At 31.4% G+C, this 20196-nt stretch overlaps 8 protein-coding genes and 1 long non-coding RNA gene across 11 annotated transcripts; 4 read left to right on the top strand and 5 right to left on the bottom strand.

The window, feature by feature from the left end:
* Positions 1-803: 803 nt before the first annotated feature.
* Positions 804-2036, bottom strand: LOC116340289 (1-phosphatidylinositol phosphodiesterase-like). Its single transcript, XM_031766712.1, has 2 exons — positions 1973-2036; positions 804-1899 (listed from the first exon to the last, which is right to left on the bottom strand). Exon 2 carries the CDS (start codon positions 1897-1899, stop codon positions 850-852), a length of 1050 nt encoding a protein of 349 aa, XP_031622572.1. The 5' UTR covers positions 1973-2036; the 3' UTR covers positions 804-849.
* A 1384-nt stretch (positions 2037-3420) lies between these two features.
* On the top strand, positions 3421-4546 carry LOC116340208. Its single transcript, XM_031766554.1, has 2 exons — positions 3421-3539; positions 3601-4546. Exons 1-2 carry the CDS (start codon positions 3492-3494, stop codon positions 4432-4434), a joined length of 882 nt encoding a protein of 293 aa, XP_031622414.1. The 5' UTR covers positions 3421-3491; the 3' UTR covers positions 4435-4546.
* Positions 4547-4873: 327 nt separating this feature from the next.
* Positions 4874-5894, top strand: LOC116340100 (transmembrane protein 223). Its single transcript, XM_031766333.1, has 2 exons — positions 4874-5447; positions 5530-5894. The coding sequence occupies exons 1-2, from the start codon at positions 4979-4981 to the stop codon at positions 5820-5822; spliced, it is 762 nt and encodes a 253-aa protein (XP_031622193.1). The 5' UTR covers positions 4874-4978; the 3' UTR covers positions 5823-5894.
* Positions 5895-5900: 6 nt separating this feature from the next.
* Positions 5901-6613, bottom strand: LOC116340101 (H/ACA ribonucleoprotein complex subunit 3). The gene is made up of 3 exons (XM_031766334.1): positions 6422-6613; positions 6190-6232; positions 5901-6102 (listed from the first exon to the last, which is right to left on the bottom strand). Exons 1-3 carry the CDS (start codon positions 6473-6475, stop codon positions 6005-6007), a joined length of 195 nt encoding a protein of 64 aa, XP_031622194.1. The 5' UTR covers positions 6476-6613; the 3' UTR covers positions 5901-6004.
* A 536-nt stretch (positions 6614-7149) lies between these two features.
* On the top strand, positions 7150-9161 carry LOC116340212 (protein lifeguard 1-like). Of its 3 annotated transcripts, none has more exons than XM_031766563.1 (6): positions 7150-7310; positions 7772-8007; positions 8068-8316; positions 8390-8606; positions 8777-8945; positions 9033-9161. In XM_031766563.1, exons 1-5 carry the CDS (start codon positions 7304-7306, stop codon positions 8917-8919), a joined length of 852 nt encoding a protein of 283 aa, XP_031622423.1. In that variant the 5' UTR covers positions 7150-7303; the 3' UTR covers positions 8920-8945; positions 9033-9161. The 3 variants fall into 3 exon arrangements, with proteins under 3 accessions (XP_031622423.1, XP_031622425.1, XP_031622424.1); XM_031766565.1 differs by lacking the exon at positions 7150-7310 and adding an exon at positions 7340-7451; XM_031766564.1 differs by lacking the exon at positions 7150-7310 and adding an exon at positions 7569-7714.
* Positions 9162-9784: 623 nt separating this feature from the next.
* On the bottom strand, positions 9785-11344 carry LOC116340313 (levanase-like). Its single transcript, XM_031766749.1, has one exon. It carries the CDS (start codon positions 11342-11344, stop codon positions 9785-9787), a length of 1560 nt encoding a protein of 519 aa, XP_031622609.1.
* A 745-nt stretch (positions 11345-12089) lies between these two features.
* On the top strand, positions 12090-13416 carry LOC116340300. Its single transcript, XR_004201066.1, has 3 exons — positions 12090-12352; positions 12482-12570; positions 13170-13416. It is a non-coding gene; the product is annotated as an uncharacterized LOC116340300 (long non-coding RNA).
* Positions 13417-14467: 1051 nt separating this feature from the next.
* LOC116340312 (levanase-like) lies at positions 14468-16030 on the bottom strand. Its single transcript, XM_031766748.1, has one exon. The coding sequence runs from the start codon at positions 16028-16030 to the stop codon at positions 14468-14470; it is 1563 nt and encodes a 520-aa protein (XP_031622608.1).
* An 875-nt stretch (positions 16031-16905) lies between these two features.
* Positions 16906-18345, bottom strand: LOC116340311 (levanase-like). Its single transcript, XM_031766747.1, has one exon. It carries the CDS (start codon positions 18343-18345, stop codon positions 16906-16908), a length of 1440 nt encoding a protein of 479 aa, XP_031622607.1.
* Positions 18346-20196: the final 1851 nt, after the last annotated feature.

The raw sequence follows: 20196 nt of genomic DNA, 5'->3' as shown, positions 1-20196 counted from the left end.
GTACAAAATCGAAATTTCAGTCAGTAATGTTTTCTGAAAAAAAAAGATGAGAAATAATCAATTTGAACATACCCAATGAACCGAATACATGAGGTGGAATGCCTCTAGCCTCCAACAATGCTTGTAAACGTCCAACGTCTGGATCGTCTGCCGCTTCGGGATCCATGGCCGTTGGAGCTGAACTACCGAAAGCTGACTGGAAGTGAACCACTTAAATAAACAACTTTCGATCATAAACTCGTAACGCGATATTATTACGCTGTGCGAACAAAAAAAAATGCCAATGGCTGTGATTTTTCTTGTTTGATGTCCAAATCAGTTTCAACCTACACTTCGAAATTGTACAAAAACATTGTGAATGAGTAGACTTTCTGGCTCAACTGAAATATCCAAACAAAGAAAATAGTTGTTAAATTGATTCAAAAGTGTATGGCAAACATCTTTTTTACAATTTTCAATGTTTCATATTTTAGTTGTTCTAACGGTCCAATGGTTAGGTCCATTTCATTCTGCATTCGAACGTATTTCAATAACATTCTTTACTTTTAACATTTTAATTTAAGTTAAGCCAAAAGGTCTACTCGATCACCATGTTCTTGTACAATTTTGAAGTATAATTGCACTCATCATATTTTAATGATAGAAACTCTACTTACAAATGTAGCAGATTTAAATTTGATTTATAAGATTAATATTTTTGTAAAATTTACTTTAATCAGTTTTTCGTTATTTTTAAAACAATTCATAGAAATATTTTCAAATAAAAGTACATTCAAAAACTGTATTTCAGTGTTTTTTCGTGGTGAGTGTTATAATAATGCCCGTTTTTTTTAAATATTAAAGAAATAATTATGATTTTTTATTCAAAGCATAATTATTATGGATTATTTCGTGAATTAACGACGAACCGGGAAAATCAGCCATTATAATACCAATTGTTCTATTTGACGATTGAATGTTTTTGATGTAATCTCTTGTTAAAATATTGGTTCCTTCAAATGCAATTGTACAGATGTCCATAAAACAATTGACACGAGGAAAATCGGGATATATATGTGGCCATAATGAAGTCGTTAGTCCAGTTGCTAATCTCGATGCTGTAGTCCATCTCGAATTGTGGCCACTTGCGACAAAGTAAGGCAGGGAACCAACAGCACCTGAGAGATAATTTATGTAAAATTCAGATTTATTGCCATTTATTCGCGCTTTGTCCAAATGTGCACGAATTTTTTCCCACTTATTGTAAAGATCCCAGTTTGACGTAAAGATATAAGAATCTTGTATATTACAAATGCTGTAATTTATTCCATAATCATAAAAATCCAGATTATTATATAGAATGATGAATTTTCCTCTCGCTTCGCCCAGTTCAATATTTTCGGTTGTTTTCAAATAAGTTTGTTTATATTTCACTAAATATTCATTCAGTATTTCTCTGGCACTTCTATTATTATTATTATTCGGGTACAGTTCTTCTTTCAATCGAAAAAGCACGGTTTCTGATGAATGTTCGAGCAGAAAATTGTGCACACTTTCAAGAAAATCACCAAACATTTTTGACAGATAAGCTATGCCATGATATAGTGCGAATGTATCAGTAGTATGTCGGTATCTGATATCGAATACTCGTATTCCGTAGTTAAGCTGCTCGTTGAAATTTAATGTTTGTGTATCGATAATATCATTGTTCCATATAAAGCTAGCAGAATCGTGTGTGCCGGGAAGAGCCAATTCACTTAACATTACGTCATCTCGAATATCTTTCATCCAATCCATGTGTGTGACAAATGCATCTTTAGAGGATCGAAAATAAGCCGGATCATAGTGTGCCAGTATAAATGAAATACGAAATGATGTTAAAACAAGAAATTTCAACATAATATTCACAATTTTACACATCTATTTACAAAGAAAAATGCAAAATTTAAAGTTTTATTTAATACAACAATCTATGAAGTCCAGTTCTTATTACCTTATTTCGTTTCGAAACTTCGGAGAACCACCACTTTCCACAATTGCTCAATTTATAACTATTTAGTTTGGTGAACGTATCCAAAACTATATTTCACATCATATTGATAATGAAATAATCGTTTGGATTTTGGACAAATGTTGTTCAATATGTTTTATCTTATCAAAAAAGATTTATTTAAAAAAAAAATGAAACAATAGAATAAAACGCAACTACAAACGTCTGGTAATGTGCGTAAACAATAAACAAATCAACATTTTCCTCCTCGCTTGGGGAGGAGCTCCTTATTGCTCCTCCTCAGAACAATACCGGAAAATGATTGATTATGGACCTTGATGGCAGTGATAAATTGGCTAAATCCGTTTCTGCTAGTAATTTGGGCAGAAGGTTTAGCCAAAATGGACAGTAATATTCGACAAAAAAAAAAAGAAAACGAAAAAAGTAAAAAGTATGAATTTTGTTTTTAACGTCGCTAAAATAAATATGTTTGTATTGTGTGCGCCTAAATAAATAGATTTCTGCAGACAGTTTTGTGCCTGGACAGCCTGAGGCTTCTTGATTTGCGTCGCAATCAAATTTCAACTATTCCAGAAAAAATATTCGCGTTCCTAAACCATTTGAAGCACATTAATTTGACTTATAATAAAATTACACGCATTGAACCGCGCATGTATTTTATCATGCTCATGCAATGAAATCGCCAATTTTTTCAAATAATCTTTTGGAAATAATCCCAACCGAATGTTTCACCGGAGCTGAAAACTTGATGGAATTGTGTTTCGATTGGAATAATATTCGTAATATCGAAAATGGCTAATTTAATTTATCGAAATTAGAAATAATTTCGTTGAAAAGCAATCATTTAATTATATCATAATTTCGTTGAACACATTCGATATTTTTATGCATTTAATTCAATTCAAAAGTTTGAAAACAATCATTTTAAACCATAATCGATTCACACACTTGAATCATATTGCATTTTGAAACCATTCATCTGAAGTACAATGAACAAATAGAATTGAACTGGTTACGACAAGCACAATTTATATGCCAAAAACAAAAAAAATTAAACTTCTCACCGAACATCAGCTCAATCAATAAATTAAATACGTATATGTTGGGTGGAGTTGGAACTTATTCTTGATGAAATTAATTCCACACAAATATAATAATTTATAATATAAGTGTATTGAGTGTGTAGTTCTTGTGAACGAAGTAAGTTTGTTCAAGTTGTTATGACGTCTGAAATAAAAAGTCAACAAAATAATAAAAAAAAAATATCTTGGAACATTATAAACTCTTAAATAAATGTGTTGTTGACAAGAGTTTTGCGAAGAAAAAATATTCCTGAGCTTAATAGGGAAATATTTTAACGTCTCGAAAAGAATTGCATGGTTTACTTTATTTCATTTTTCGAATTGTATATAAACAAGTCTATGAGCTTATTTCGAGTACAGTTACTTACTAAAGTCTCAAACTGATTACCTCTTCTAATCAAGCTCCATAATTTAAAATAATGAAGACGTTTTTTGTATTCTTAACAATTATTTCAATTATTAATCAAGTAGGTGTTTATTTCTAAATTACATTAAATCCATCAAATCTATAAATACTATATATTCCAGTTAAATTTGGTTAATGGAGCTTCAGGTAGATCGGACTATGCAGCATACACAGCTTTATTAAAATCTTTCACATCAAAGGTGAAAAGTGTTGATAAATCTACTGATTGGAAGACGAAATTGCAACCATTTTTTGCCCTTCCAATGAAAGAGATCAATATGTTGAAAAAAAGTTTAATCTATACACAACAAGTGGAAGAAATAATCACCCAAAAGAATAAACCCAGAGTACAAAAGATGTGTCAGAATTTTAAAAGTAAAACTCAAATTTCAATTCTTTCCGATTTGATCAGCACAAATGCTGAATATCTCAATAACGATCAAGAAGTTATTAGTACACTTTATCGTGAGATTTATAAAAGAATTACAATCGAACCAAAAGCATCGGTAATCGATGGTTTTGTAGCAGCATTTTCTGCTTTTGATGAGAAAAAATCCATCAGTTCAGCGCATTTGAGCAAAATTAAAAATGAGTTGGATAATATGGATGAATTTTTAATTGATATAAAGGAAAAATTAATTCAGCAATCACAATTGATAATGGATACAAAATTGATGAAACAAATTAAAAAATTCGAAAAGAATTTGAACAGTTTTAAATTAATGAATCCTACAGATGGCCCATTGGGTATCATTGATGAATTGGTAAACATACAAGGCACAATAAAGAATTCCCTTCAATCAATTGAATCGCTTCTTATCGAATATGATATGCAACGCATTCGATGGGCGGAACTATTGATGGACGCAAAATTATGTGAGGCTGGTCAAGAGACAAGTATCGTTGCAAAACTTGGAAATTGGCTACGTTCACTTTCATTTAAGGGAATCATATAAAAATCCTACGAGAAATAAAAAAAGATTTTTTTTATTAAAACGAAACTTTGCAATTTAGTCTTGAATAAATTGAGAATGATCCATGGTCGTTAATAGAAAATATTAAGAAAAATTGTTTCATTTCAACCGTCGTGAATTTTCAGCTTTGACATTTTTTGAGAATACTTTCATAATTGGTGACGTAAAAAAAGGCAAACATATTGCACATGCCACGCTTGTAATTGGGTTGATATTGCGTGAACATTTTTAAAAACGATGTTTTTGGCAATTTCTATCAAAAGCCAAAACAGACTTTATAAGAGTTCCAAATGAAAACCAACTTTACAAGATATCCGTCTTTTTCATCATAAGAGTAACGTGTAAAAAAAACGGTACGTCTTTTTTATATGTGACGTTCAGTGTGCAATCATAAGTTTTGACATTTCATCCCGTTGAGGTTATGTTCGATTATGAATATTATTGTGAACATTGACATAATATTCTTGGCATATTATTTAGTAAATTCAATCGGTATTTTCGAAAAGAAAAACATAATAAAAAAACAATGAATAGACTTTTATTTAATCGAAGTGTTTTGAACACAAGTTTACCAATTCGAAATTATTCAGTGAAATCGTTGACAACACCATTGGCACCGCCGTTAAGAAATATTACGAAAGATCCATCGCAATTTGTATACAAACCAATTGTCTATCAATTATCTACAAATTGTTTGAAGCAATTTTATCGCAAAAATTCATCATACGCACCAATTAACATTGATACATCGAATTTGGCCAAAGATGTGATCATTTTCAAATACAATAATCCGAAATATTTCAAATTGATGAATTTTTTCGGCTTTATTCAGTTCTTCTTTTTCCTGATAGCCTCCGAGTTTATATTATCAACATTACGTCAGACACCGGTCAATGAAAAAGATCCCGATTTCGATGCAAAACCATTCTATTTAAAAGTAAATTTGGGTGAAAATAAGTACAAATATGGTATATCATTTGCCAGTTTTATCTTTGGTAAGATTGATTTGACGATGCTATCAATTTCAAATTTTTTTCATATTAAACTTTGTTAATGTCAACGAAAATATTGTTTCAGGCTTGACAATTCTGGGATTTGTATGGACGACCACAGTACGCAGTGTTCGGTTTTTGATTCTGAGAAAGGGCGGTTCCTACGTTAGTTTCGTTACATACGGCCCATTTGGAAAAAATCGCATAATGGATGTACCATTGAGATTTGTATCGGCTGTACAATCGAGAAATGTTGGCGCCAGTGCTCTTCCAATTAAAGTGAAAGGCAAAACATTTCATTATCTACTCGACAAACAAGGCCAATACACAAATCCAGAGATATTCGATCATGTGATTAATGTTAAACGACGCCTTTAAAACCAAAAACCGAAAACACACTCTGTATAACTATACACAAATAAAGTCTTATTTTATGTAATGAAAAAACAACACGATTACTTTATAAAATCCATTTTATTACAAAGCGGCTTTTTTGTAACTATCCAAATATGGGTGAACTTAAAATTAATGCATTTTCTATCGTTTTTTTTTTTGTTTATTTAGAAGACTGGTTTTGGTTTTTGTGTCAACAATAGGCCGAATCGTTTTTTGATTGTAATTCGTTGACGGGAATATTTGTCCTCTGGCGAAAATCGAGCTGTTAATTGAACATAAAAATTCAGCACACATTAGAATAAATACAAATAAATCAATTCAATCCAGGTGAACTTTTTGAAACACATACCTGGATGCGCTGAAATGGTTGGCGTACCGTCGTCAGTTTGTTTCTGCACAAATAGATAAATCCACATTAATGTTGAATAATACGATTATTTTGCGAAAATTTTCAAAATAACTTAGTTAAAGCAATATCGTGGTTCTCTATATAGCATTATCATACCACAAAACATAGCCTCTTTCATTTTTATATGTATGCATGTTTGGTTAATTTACATTTAGATCCTAACAAAAATTACCTTTAATGTATAGACACGGTCACCGTTTTCGTTTAAAGTGTACATCAAATACATTTTTGCTTTGGGTTTTTTCCTTCAAAATTTCCTCAGAATGGTCAAAAATGTAACAAGTTTCGATTTCACGTTTTGTGATGAGAACACACGTGTTTACAAATGATACTGTTTTGGTAGTGACAGGCAAATCAAATGTGTTTGCCTGTTCTAACAACCAATCAGCAGAGTGAAGTTGAAGCTGATGTTAACTGCCATCTAGCGCATTTAACGGCATTTAATGAACATTATTGCTTTTTATGATTTGTGTACTTCTTTTTAAAACTAATTAAATTTCTATTATTTTTATATTTCTCAAAATATATTTACAAAAATTCACTAAATGTGGCTCATAATTCATATTTGCAAAATATTATTGGATTTAAAAACAATAGAAAAAACGACATAATTTATAAAAAAAATGAATTGAACTGATTTTGTTATCATTTTGTAGTTCTTTTTTGTATTATTTCTAGTTTAAATATTTCCAAAAAAATGATTACAAAAAAATAAAACAATAATAGGCATACAAAAATGAGTACCGTAAAATGCACTTATTTCCAAATTGTTTTCCGAAACCATGATACATGTTTACCGATACTTAAGAAAGTATAGTCATTTTCATGGGATGCATCAGCGCCAAATAATTTTATGTTCGAAAATCGCTATGCAACGCAATTTTCTTATCGGCGCCAGAAAGTCTATATAAACATAGTAGTCAGTCTATCAGTCTGCATTTAGATGATATATTATTATTATGTGATTGGTTTAATAACATTAACTCATTTCTAATTAATCCATTGGAATAATAACGTTTTCTAACGATTGCAACTTTTTTTTAAATTTAAAAAAATGACTTGTAAGTTTTCCAAGTAATTTCATGTGTGTGAATCAGCAAGTAAACATAAAATCGTCAATGGGATTTCTATTGCGTATTAGATTTTAATTTTGATTTTTTGCTCTGATTTTAACTCGGGACTCTATTTAATTCTACAAAATTGTAAATAAATTCAAATTTAATTTAAATTATGAAAAAAATCCATTTGAAAAAAAAATCGAAAAAAATATATTTTTTAAATTTTTTATGAAATACAAAAAAAATATTAAGATTATATATCATCAGTTTCAGTTTCGAACAAAGAAAAAATAAATAAAAATTCGAATTAATAATAAAAATCCAGCAGCGCTATAATGTGTTGAACCACAATCAACATTCTCCATGAACATTTAACCACCCACCCCTTCGTCCATTACTGTTCATATGTAACGTTACATTTTTTTCACCTTAATAATACATTGGTAATTTGGTATAAATTTCAGCCCAAAAAGCAAACATGGAAATAAATTCACCGCCACAACATGGTATCGGGAATATGGAAATAGCTGACAGTCCTTATCCTCCATTAAATGATTATCCTGGTCGGCGCGATTATCAATCAGCAATGTCTTCGGAAGAGCCATATCCAACTGACGATCCAACGTATGTTAAAGGTTTCGAGTTCAGTGATGAATCCATTCGGCGAGGTTTCATTCGTAAAGTCTACAGTCTTCTATCCGTAAATAAATCTGATTAAATGCGCACAAATGACAAAAAATAATATTTCAAACAATTTCAGCTGCAATTGATTTTCTCATTTGGCATCGTATTGCTGTGCACCCAACATGATGGTGTGAAAAGTTTCATTCAAGGAAATCTGTGGATGTTTTTCATCGGATTTTTACTTCTATTAATCACGACAATAGTTATGCTTTGTTGTGAATCTGCTCTTCATAAACATCCGCATAATTTAATCTTTTTGTCATTTATGACTATTGGGGAAACAATTTGTATTAGTTGTATGTCAACAATTTACAACTCTGAAACGGTAACTTCAATTGACATGAATGGAAGCAATATCAAAAAAATTCATAATTAAACGTAATGATCTAAAATTTAAGGTATTGATAGCGTTGGGAATGACCTGTCTGTGCTGTCTTTCACTGACAATTTTTGCCATACAAACCAAAATTGATTTCACAAAATTGGGCGGCGCTTTATTTGTGGCACTTTTGATGCTTGTATTTGTTGGCATTATTGGTTCATTCATTCGAAGTCACCTGATGGAATTGATTCTCGCATGGATTTCTCTTATTCTATTTGCGATTTACTTGATACGTAAGTTAAGGAAAATCAGAGTTTCTGGAATCGGATTGGGATACATTCCGCCATCCAATTGTTTCACCTTTTATCCCTTGAGCATTTTTGTCAAAATTCAAAAGCTCCAGAAACTCCGACGCAAAATTAAAATGAAAAATAAGATATTTCTATATATAAAATTTTTGTAGATGACACACAAATGATTATTGGCGGTAAAGGAAAATATCAAATGGGTCCAGATGAATATATTCTTGGAACACTAAGCCTATATTTGGACATAATCAACATTTTTGTTGATTTATTGAAAATTATTTCATCACTAAAAAAATAAGTACCAAGTGTATTTTTTAATTATTGGTAATTCACTCAAATTTCACACAATTCACATAAATCTGATGGATATTTTATTTTCTATTGTCATTATTTTTCACTTGGAAAATGAAGACTGATGTCTGAAATCAAAGGACAACGCAAAGAGAAGATTATCACACATAAAAATCGGAATGTTTTTGTACTAGAGAACTGGATTTTTGCTGCAAGATGCTTGTCATTTTTTGAAAAAAAAAAAAAAAATCGACTCAATTTATGGATAGCAATGCGGAAAATTTGAAATATTTAAGCAAATATTGACCATCATGATTGATAACAATCATTATTAATACTCAAAAAATATATAAATATATGTGACTGTATACGTCACATATAGCGTATATTGACGATTCTTACTAAATATAAAATAAACATAGATGTTTTGAATTGAACATAAATAACATACGAAAACTGTAATTCTTTCAAAGTCAATGAATTTCAAGTGGGTTTCTTTTACTTATCGATTGAAATGTATAATCACAAATACGTTTTTTCCATTCAATAATTGCTTCTAAACGTTTTTTTTCTCTCGAGAAGGTCAATTGTTATTTCTTCATTGTATTTATCAATTATGATAAGAAAAGCCAAATTTAAATTCGAATTTTGGTTTGAAGTCAAATATATTTATTGAGACAATATTCAGATAACTTTTTTTATTTTTACACTATCATTTCTTCTTATAACCTAAGATTAGAGTATTAGCTAAATTTCTAAACCTATACATATTTTTATTCTAACATCACAATATGTAACACCGTTGATGTCGAGTGCCTCTATTGATTTTACAGAAGCTAAATCTTTACTATTTACAAACGTTATTGCTTATTCTACATCCAAATGCTTTTTAGAGCTGATACGCTTAGCTTTTCCACGGTCACTGTTTTTTCGGTGTCTTCAACATCAAAGATAAAATCAATATTTTCGAACGGTTCGGTTGGAAAAAAAAGTGCAGTGAATACCATTATACCATCGTCGGCAAATATTTCAATCGCCGATTTGTCCAAAATTATTTGTCCCGAAAGTCGATTACCCGTACTAATACGTTTGGCCGTTGGAATTCGAGTAATAAAATCTTCGCTAAATGTTACATTTCCAGAGTTCCGACGATCGAATACATAAGTGTCGCTGCTCACATTGTAATGAAATAAAACGAATTCGCCAAGATTATTGCTGAACTTTAAAGCGATGTCGCCCTTTAAAACATTTTCAATGTTTATATCATAATCCAATGTCAACATTGATCCAGTTTTGAATGTCATTTGTGATGTTAAATTGAGATTTTGGCTGCCAAACATGTAGTATGGTGTTGACAGTGACCATTGTCGGGACCGATCAATAATGCTGTTGAATTCATCAATTGGCCGCTGAACAAGATGAATGCGGCCATCAACATTTCGAAGAGTCACTTCTCGTGGAATTGTCATTTGACCAAGCCATGTTGATGTTGGTACATCTGATGCATAATTCCAATTTGCCATCCATCCAATAATGATCAATCGGCCAAGAGGATCGTTGTGATATGGTACTGCAGCAAAATTATCATGTCCATATTCAAGCCACAATTGTCTTGATTTATCATACGTATTATAATGTGTTCCATTGAATTTTCCGATAAAATATTGCATGGCACTGCCTTGTTTAGGTACATTTTCCGAAACAATTAGTATATCATGTTCGTTGCTTTGTTCATCTTTCAATGTAAATAGGGCTGGACATTCCCACACACCCTCTTTTTCACCTTCATCTGGATCAACACCAAAATCACTGACGAAATCCCATTTGATCAAATTATCGCTGCTATAAAATGTAACTCGATCGAAAACAGCTAAACTCATATAGAATTTTCCATATCGTTCGATAATATTTGGATCACGGAAATCATTTGAAACGCCCGGATTTGGAATGATTGGATTCCCGTCGTAATACGTCCATGTCAAACCTCGATCATGTGAATACGATAATCCTTGATCTTGTGAATTACTGGTGACATTATGAAGTGAGTATATGGCAATAAGTGGCTCTACATCTTTTCCCGGTAAATTCGAACCAAGACCAGTAACGTTGTTCTTGTCTTTGACACAGCATCCACTGAATATCATACCTTTTTCGTATGGATATATTGCAATCGGTAAATTCTCCCAGTGTATCAGATCGATTGATCTTGCGTGTCCCCAGTGGCAGTTGGTGTTTGTCATCGCATCAGGATCATACTGGAAGTATAGATGATAATATCCATCCTCAAATATTAATCCATTCGGATCATTCATAAAGCCCGATGGTACGGAATAATGAACTTGAAGACGATGCTTTTCGTGATAATTTAACCCATTAATAGGTAACAGGAAAATCATACAACCGATAAACAATGAAATGGCTGTCTTTGACATGTTGATCAATTTAAATTGAATACGTTTTCGAAATATTAAATCACAATGCGAAGTTAACTGTTTGTATAGATCGAATCAAATGCTTGTCCAAATTGAAATGAAAACCGCTTTATATATGCATCATAATATAATGCATATCGAATAAAAAAAAATCCCTTATCAATAATATATTATCCAAAAAAAAAAACAATTGATGTTTGCGATTATAAATAATTTATTACACTTAGAATCATTAGATGTCTTTTTATTGTTTTTCAAATATATTAATTATTAGTTTATCAAACGTTTGTCAAGGGTACTCAATATTTTAATAAATAAACAACTTGTCATAATTTGCGTCATTGTCAAAAATATTGGTACTCGCTCTTCGATATATATACCTTTTTTTATTCGTGGTGGTACTTCTTAAAATCGTGATACAATCAAACACTCGAAATTGTTTAATACCTGTCAATCAAATGAATGGCACTTGATGGCTGCCTCTATCATTTTGGGGGTACGACAAAAAATATTAATATCTAATCTTGAACTGACCTAGTTGGTGATTATTTCAGTTGTAGCATTTTATTAGTTGTATTACGGTTCAAAGAGCTGGAAGGGCGTGTCATTAACATTTTTTGCCCCTCAATTAATGAAATCGATGACTGAGTTTGAGAAGAGGGAGAGAGAAAGAGACGTTTAAATGACATCGCACTCGAAAACCAATTTTGGAATGTATTATTTATTTTGGTTCTTGAAATGAAAATAATACAATTAGCAAAATATTATGGTTTGTTATTTACAAGTTACTAAATTTTTATTGCTATTTGCAAAACATCAATGAAAATTTGTCAATCGTAAACATAGCTTCTGTGAATGGCAACCCAAGTGGAGGGTTATTTCAAAATTGTGATAATTTTCTCTCAACTATTAACATTTTATACAATGGGTAACATCAAATTCATTCTCCAAGATCGGCTCAATCCGATCCCTTCTATTTCTAGTCAGAAGATAGAATCGTGACATATGGTGAGTCTCCTTTTATCCTACAAAATATTTTAATTACATATATACTTACAGTGCTATTGATTTGTATCCAAAAAAAGTTGCGAAATTGCGTTTTCATTGTTGAAATATATTTATTTGTTTTCAAAACAGCCTGCGATGAAATGCATCAAGGCCTCTAATAAATAAAAATTAATACTTAATTCGAAGTGGACTCACCGCAGTGGACTCTTACAGTATGAGTGAGTTGAAAAAAAAATGATTTTTTTGTGACTTTTATACCGGCCGCGGCTAATAATTTTATATTTGAATATTTAAAAATTATACACTAAACATGAGTTTTTATCAACCGGCTAAGCCTATGAAGAGACAAAATGCGAATTCCCCTCATCTGTGCCATCTTGTATTCCATAGTTGAACTCAATTTAGTTACAATGAATTGAATCGAAAAAGAGAAAAAAAACAACAACAGTAACATGGCTACATAGATCTGTTGACCAGTGAGATACGTATAGCAATGGAATGAAAGAATGAAGAAAGCGTATATGTGTATGTATGCATCAGCACGCATAGATGTACAGCTCTGTGTGGCCGTGCTATTGTTGTTGTTTTTTCACTTTTTCATTTCAATGCTACAGAATTAAATTCAGTTTTTGCATCTAATTCACACTAAAATCAGATGGCGCTCATTAGCGAGATTCGCAAAAAAAAGTCTCCAATCTCATACAAATATACACCGGCTGGTTTTTATAAAGTTTTACAACTAAAAAAAAGCCAACAATTTTTACTTTGAATTATTTCAATAATTTATACATATAGATAAATTGTTATTCCCACTTAGAAACTGAATTCTTGGTGAGAAACGTTGGAGACTTCAAAGCCCCGTTTAAACTAAAATCTTTGGACCATTTGTTTTCTCAAAGAAATTACGACGCACCCCTTCCCGTTTCAATACATATCAAGAATACTGCTTTACGAGACCAACAATGTAATCACTGTGATTAATCCAAATGACTATCATATCTTTGTTTTCGACTTTCTCAGAGGTAATTTGATTTATATGATATGGCGGTCTTTAAAAAAATAACTTGTACGTAGTCTTCCTTATCATTAGCATTGAACTATATTTTTTTTTTTTTTTTCGTATTTTGATTTTTATCTATTAATTACAACAAAAAATTCAACGACGAAAACAATTAAATACAGTATTTAACATTATATTATTTTTTTACTTTTATTATTATATAAAACAATAACTGAGTCTCTCCATTTGCCGCTATGCATAATTCCTCCACCGAAAAATGTCAATGTTCATGTTGCATGCATTGTATGGTTGAGTTTCAAAGCGATTGCATGATTATTTTCGATTGATAAAATAAAAGCTTGATTTTCTTTGCTGCTGATCTCTTGATTTATTCAATTGTAAGTATTTATTCAAAACATGCACATTCTTCATTGTGTCAAAACTGAATGCCGGAACATTTTCCAAAAATATGCGATCAGGTCAAAATATATCAACGATGCAGTACGTTGCATTATACGAGAATTTCAAGTGTTTTTTTTTATGTAATCATAACAAATATTATTGTTATTATCGAAGAAAGTAATTTGCTGAAAGTCAATTGAATCATTCAATTTCAAGTGTATTCTTTGAAGTCAAAGCGAACAACATAATTGATAATTGATAACTGATTGAATTGATAAAATTATATAATAAGAATGGCCTCTCGAAAAGACATCTACGCCTCTTCCTCAGCCTATGTAAAATCAACTTTTATTTCATCATAAATTTAAAACCGAACATCTTATCAACAAACTACGCAAAATAGATAATAATATCAATACAAAATCGAATACTTGATTTTATACGGAAGTAACGGACAAAAATATTTCAACGATCAATTAGATATTTACGCCAATTCATTTATTGTTATTATTATTATCATAATTTAGAACATTTTATTACGACACTATTCAAATATCTTGTTTTTTCTATTAAAACTTAAATCATCCCATTTGGGTTTACGACGAAGAATTATTTTTTAGTATACTAGTAGTTTTCTTTAGTATAAGGTTATAATACATTATCATATCATATTTTGAACATTACAGAAACCTAATCTACTATCCTATTGTTAATTAAATCCAAATGCTGTTTAGAGCTGATACGCTTAGTTTTCCCACGGTCATTGTTTTTTCGGTGTCTTCAGCATCAAAGATCAATTCAATATTTTCGAACGGTTCGGTTGGGAAAAATAGTGCAGTAAATACATTCAAACCATCGTCGGCAAATATTTCAATCGCTGAAGTGTCCAAAACAATGTGTCCCCAAAGTCGATTGTCCGTATTAATTCGTTTGGCCTTTGAAATTCGATTGGCAAAATTTGGGCTAAATGTAACATTTCCAGAGTTCTGACGATCAAATACATAACCGTCGCTGCTCCCATTGTAACGGAATAGAACGAATTCGCCAAGATTATTGCTGAATTTCAAGCCAATCTCGCCATTTTCAATATTTTCAATGTTTATATCATAATCCAGTGTAAACATTGATCCAGTTTTGAATGTCATTTGTGATGTTAAATTGATGCTTTGATTGCCGAACATATAGTACGGTGTTGACAGTGACCATTGCCGTGACCGATCAATGAGACTGTAAAATTCATCAACTGGATGTTGAATAAGGTAAAGATTGCCATCAACAGTTTTCAGTCCTAGTTCACGTGGAATTGTCAATTGACCCCGCCACGTTGATGTTGGTGTCGTTTGTGCATATTTCCAATTTGACATCCATCCAATTAAAATGGCATTCCGACCAAGAGGATCGTTGTGATATGGTACTGCAGCATAATTGTCCTGGCCATTTTCAAGCCACAATTGTCTTGATTGATTGTACGTATTGAATTGTGTTCCATTAAATTGTCCGATAAAATATTGAGTTACACCGCCAATTTTTGGTGTACCACCATATATATACTCGGAAACAATTAGTACATCATGTTCGTTGTTTTGTTCATCTTTCAATGTAAATAGGGCTGGACATTCCCATATACCATTTTTGTCGCCTTCCCCAAAATCACTGAAGTGTTCCCATTTTATCAAATTTTCACTAACATAAAATGAAACCCGATCGAAAACAGCCAGAATCATATAGAATTTTCCGTATCGTTTAAAAATGTTTGGATCACGAAAATGTTCTAGGCCTGGATTTGGAATGATTGGATTGTCATCATAATATGTCCACGTCAAACCTTGATCAAGTGAATACGATAATCCTTGAGTTTGTGAATCGGTTGTGACGTTATGAAGTGAGTATATGGCAATGAGTGGCTCTTCAGCTTGTCCGGGTAAATGCGAACCGAATCCGGTAACATTGTTCTCATCTAAAACGCAACATCCACTGTATATCGTTCCTTTTTCGTATGGATATATTGCAATCGGTAAATTCTCCCAGTGTATCAGATCGGTTGATTTTGCGTGTCCCCAATGCGGCCTCAAATCTTCTGCCATGGAATTGGGATCATACTGGAAGTATAGATTATAATATCCGTCAGCGTAGATTAATCCATTTGGATCGTTCATCCAGCCCGATGGTACGGAATAATGAAGCTGAAGGCGGTATTTTTCGGTATAATTTTGTCCATTGATTGGCAGCAGGAAAATAGAACAAATGATTAACGAGGTGATGATAATGCTTGTCATTTTGAAGATTAAAAAATTAAAATTCAAACTTCAACTCAAAATCAACTGTTTGTGTAGATCGAATGAAATGATTTTTCAAATTTGAAATGAGGATCGCTTTATATATGCATAATCATCACAATGCAGTTCAAGTAGAAAAGTCTGTTATCATTAACAATGTATGTTAGGAATGTATTCTGATGTTACGATTATAAATAATAAGTATAGCCTTGGGTGAGTGGCGTTCAGACAATATATTGAACTAACTGGTCAACTGAGCTGACAGTACGTTCTATTGTTTTAGTAGAAGTGATTGATCATTATAACAATAACTTCTATTGTTTTGACCCATTTAGCTGGCTAACGTACTGTCATATCAGTTCACCTAACTGTACAATATATTGTCTGGTTGCGTTTAATCAATGAGTTGCAGAATGATATTTTTTGGTGCTTCAAATGAAAAAAAATCTTCAGCAAAATTGAATGGTTTGACTAGACTGTCAAGGACGGTGAATCAAAACCTCATTTAATCACCTGATTTCATAGTATATTGATAAACAAAATTGTTATGATTTGTAGTAATTTCTTCACATTTAAATCTTTAATTCTTCATGATAACAATCAGAAGACTCTTACAATTTGATGAAATGAATCAATCACTTTCAAGTGTCTCTTTTAACTCAAAAGAAAAGATGCACATTTTTTGTTATGTTAAAAACTCATTGTAATTATTATGATGACGAAATTTTATTTATATATTGCAATAGACAAATTTGTTGAATACACTGGAGTTTGCCCTTTTTTATCTGTGAAATTTTTTGTTGTAAATTCCATAATCGAGCCTCTATTAATTTCACAGAAGATAAATCTTTATTATCTACTAATTTTATTGCTTGTTACGTCCAAATGCTGTTTAGAGCTGATACGCTTAGTTTTTCCACGGTCACTGTTTTTTCGGTGTCTTCAGAACTAAAGATTAGTTCAACATTTTCGAACGGCTCGGTTGGGAAAAAAAGTGCAGTGAATACCAGTATACCATCGTCAGCAAAGATTTCAATCGCTGAAGTGTCCAAAACAATGTGTCCCCAAAGCCGATTGCCCGTATTAATTCTTTTGGCTTTCGGAATTCGATTAATAAATTCTGGATTAAATGTAACATTTCCAGAGTTCTGACGATCGAATACATAAGTGTCGCTGCTCACATTGTAATGAAATAAAACGGATTCGCCATGATTATTGCTGAACTTTAAAGCGATATCGCCGTTTAATACATTTTCAATGTTTATATCATAATCCAATGTAAACATTGGTCCGGTACTGAATGTCATTTGTGATGTTAAATTGATGTATTCATTGCTGAAGATGTAGTACGGTGTTGACAGTGACCATTGTCGGGACCGATCAACGAGGCTGTAAAATTCATCAACTGGATGTTGAATAAGGTAAAGATTTCCATCAATAGTTTTAAGTCCTAATTGACGTGGAATTGTCAATTGACCACGCCATGTTGATGTTGGTATATCTTCTGCATAATTCCAATTACTCATATATCCAATTATAATCAATCGGCCGAAAGGATCGTTGTGATATGGTACTGCAGCAAAATTGTCAAAACCATATTCGAGCCATAAAACTCTTGATTTATCATACGTATTGTAATGTGTTTCATTAAATAGTCCGATAAAATATTGCATGGCACTGCCTCGTTTGGGTATATTTTCTGAAACAATTAGTATATCATGTTCGTTGTTTTGTTCATCTTTCAATGTAAATAGGGCCGGACATTCCCACACACCATCTCTGTCACCTTCCTCTGGATCCATACCAAATTGACTGATGTAATCCCATTTGATCAAATTATCGCTGCTATAAAATGATATTTGCTCAAACACCGACAAAACCATATAGAATTTTCCATATCGTTCTATAATATTTGGATCACGAAAATCATTTGAAATTCCTGGATTTGGAATGATTGGATTGTCGTCGTAATACTTCCATGTCAAACCTCGATCATGTGAATACGATAATCCTTGATCTTGTGAATTACTGGTGGCATTATGAAGTGAGTATATAGCGATGAGTGGCTGTTCAGTTTGTCCCGGTAAATGTGAACCAAAACCAGTAACGTTGTTCTTATCAATGACGCAACATCCACTGAATATCATACCTTTTTCGTATGGGTATATTGCAATCGGTAAATTCTCCCAGTGTATCAGATCGATTGATCTTGCGTGTCCCCAATAGATCATACCGAATGTCGTCTCAGCTGGATTGTATTGAAAAAATAGGTGATAATATCCATCAGCATAGATTAATCCATTTGGATCATTCATCCAGGCTGATTGTATGGAATAATGAACCTGAAGGCGATACTTTTCAGTATAGTTCTGTCCATTGATGGATAACAGAAAAATAGAACAGAATAATAATGAGCAGATTATCTTTGACATTATTTTTTTATAAATGGAATACGTGTTAAATAAATCAGTCAAAATCACAAAGCGAAGTTAACTGTTAACAAATTAAAATGCGACTCGCTTTAAATGTTCCTCATAGTACATATCAAATGAAATATTCTCTTATCAATGATATATTTTGAAACCTGATGTTTGCGATTATAAATAATTGATCACACTTGGATGTTTTATTGATTTTTTTTTTATATTTTTTTAATAATTATTAGTTTATCAAAAATTGAGAGGGGTACTTAATAAACAGCTTGCTACAATTTACGTCCTTAATACATACTCTTAGCAAACACAGGTGTCAAAATGAATCATATTATCAAGTGATAAACTTTAGAGAGCAAGCAAAAAATTTGTAATTCCAACAACAGCTCATCTCTGAATTATATCAATAGTTTGATTCATTTCTATAATAGTGTATAAATGGCAAAATGCTATTTAAGTGTATATATGTTTTTTATCGGTAGTGATACTTCTTCTTCAAATTCAAATATCCATCATGAAGTCAAACACTCGAGCTTGTCAATCAAATGAATGGAATTCGATGCTTGACTTTGTCTCGCACTGACCTAGTTGGTGACAATTGTTATACTCTTTAAATTTGACTGTCAATTGTAAACCGTGAAATATTTTCTTTTGATCATGTAAACTATTTCAACTAATCTTTCAAAATACTTACGCTGATATTGATGTCTAAAAAGCATTTACATTTTATTTTGGAATTATATTTTGGACAAAAATTATAAATTTTATTAATTAGTTTGATAAACGAAATTTTTAGTTTGAATGTTATCAATAAAAATGTTCAAGTAAAATCACAAATCGAAATAGTTACACCCCTCAATCGAATAACTTAAAATGTATCATCGCCATCTTCATCGCATGAAATTCTCGAATCTTCTATATTAATAGTCATTGTATATATGGGGTAGAATAAAAACTTCTTCTCGAACAATAGGAATTTGAAAACGAAACCTGAAAAAAATTTCAATAAAAAGTGAACCAATTTTTTTTGTCCAATTGAAGTGAACCAAATTTTTTTTGTTTAATAAAAGTGAACAAAAAAAAACATTTTTCGAGAAGTAGTTTTTATTCTACCCCATTCAAATGTAGAAAAATTCAAAATATCTCTTGAGAAAAAGTCACAATATTGTTTTTGCCAACATATAAAAAAGTGTTAAGAGCTTGATTAAATGAAAATACGGTTTGAACTTTTTTCACAACAAACAAAATATGCTACAACTAAATCTTAAAACATATAAATATTTTAAAAGTGTTTGCTGATGAATAAATATTGTACAACTTTAAGTTTATCTTCTCATTTTTCTCATTTTTTTCAATCAAAGTTTTCCTGAATGAGTTTCAGTAATTTCAGTATCAATATTTTAACCGAAAATGCTCTAAGGCCAAGAAAAGATAATTTATGATCACAAAGTGTCATGAAGGAAACTTAATGATCTTAAGTATATCATGCATTGCTCTACTTAATCTCACAGTATTTGTGAATATATACATCAATATGCGCAATTGAATTGGTGTGAATAAAATATTGTATATTGACAACCATACCATCGAAGTAAATAAACAAAAACAGCTGTAGATTATTGTTTTGTTTATAACATATTTGTTTACATGCTAAATCGAATGATCATGTGCGACACTTTTGAGAAACGTCGATGAAAAAAATAGTTTTCTAACATTTTTGGTGGAAGTATATGC

This window comes from Contarinia nasturtii, unplaced genomic scaffold (genome assembly GCF_009176525.2).
Source record: "Contarinia nasturtii isolate CC-2019 unplaced genomic scaffold, AAFC_CNas_1.1 Cnas_scaffold_630, whole genome shotgun sequence".
Taxonomy (NCBI): Eukaryota; Metazoa; Arthropoda; class Insecta; order Diptera; family Cecidomyiidae; genus Contarinia; species Contarinia nasturtii.
The sequence above is the reverse complement of the archived record's forward strand: the minus strand, read 5'-3'. Positions and strand labels throughout refer to the sequence as shown.

What these genes read in the sequence shown, in the direction of transcription:
- LOC116340289 (XM_031766712.1), bottom strand. Translation starts at nt 1,899, where the DNA reads ATGTGTAAAATTGTGAATATTATGTTGAAATTTCTTGTTTTAACATCA.
- LOC116340208 (XM_031766554.1), top strand. Translation starts at nt 3,492, where the DNA reads ATGAAGACGTTTTTTGTATTCTTAACAATTATTTCAATTATTAATCAA. An exon ending in TTATTTCAATTATTAATCAA is followed by an intron (nt 3,540 to 3,600) that starts GTAGGTGTTTAT and finishes TATATATTCCAG; the next exon opens with TTAAATTTGGTTAATGGAGC.
- LOC116340100 (XM_031766333.1), top strand. Translation starts at nt 4,979, where the DNA reads ATGAATAGACTTTTATTTAATCGAAGTGTTTTGAACACAAGTTTACCA. An exon ending in ATTTGCCAGTTTTATCTTTG is followed by an intron (nt 5,448 to 5,529) that starts GTAAGATTGATT and finishes ATATTGTTTCAG; the next exon opens with GCTTGACAATTCTGGGATTT.
- LOC116340101 (XM_031766334.1), bottom strand. Translation starts at nt 6,475, where the DNA reads ATGTATTTGATGTACACTTTAAACGAAAACGGTGACCGTGTCTATACA. An exon ending in ACCGTGTCTATACATTAAAG is followed by an intron (nt 6,233 to 6,421) that starts GTAATTTTTGTT and finishes CTATTTGTGCAG; the next exon opens with AAACAAACTGACGACGGTAC. An exon ending in AACCATTTCAGCGCATCCAG is followed by an intron (nt 6,103 to 6,189) that starts GTATGTGTTTCA and finishes TTCAATTAACAG; the next exon opens with CTCGATTTTCGCCAGAGGAC.
- LOC116340212 (XM_031766563.1), top strand. An exon ending in AAGTCTACAGTCTTCTATCC is followed by an intron (nt 8,008 to 8,067) that starts GTAAATAAATCT and finishes AAACAATTTCAG; the next exon opens with CTGCAATTGATTTTCTCATT. An exon ending in ATTTGCGATTTACTTGATAC is followed by an intron (nt 8,607 to 8,776) that starts GTAAGTTAAGGA and finishes AAATTTTTGTAG; the next exon opens with ATGACACACAAATGATTATT.
- LOC116340313 (XM_031766749.1), bottom strand. Translation starts at nt 11,344, where the DNA reads ATGTCAAAGACAGCCATTTCATTGTTTATCGGTTGTATGATTTTCCTG.
- LOC116340312 (XM_031766748.1), bottom strand. Translation starts at nt 16,030, where the DNA reads ATGACAAGCATTATCATCACCTCGTTAATCATTTGTTCTATTTTCCTG.
- LOC116340311 (XM_031766747.1), bottom strand. Translation starts at nt 18,345, where the DNA reads ATGAATGATCCAAATGGATTAATCTATGCTGATGGATATTATCACCTA.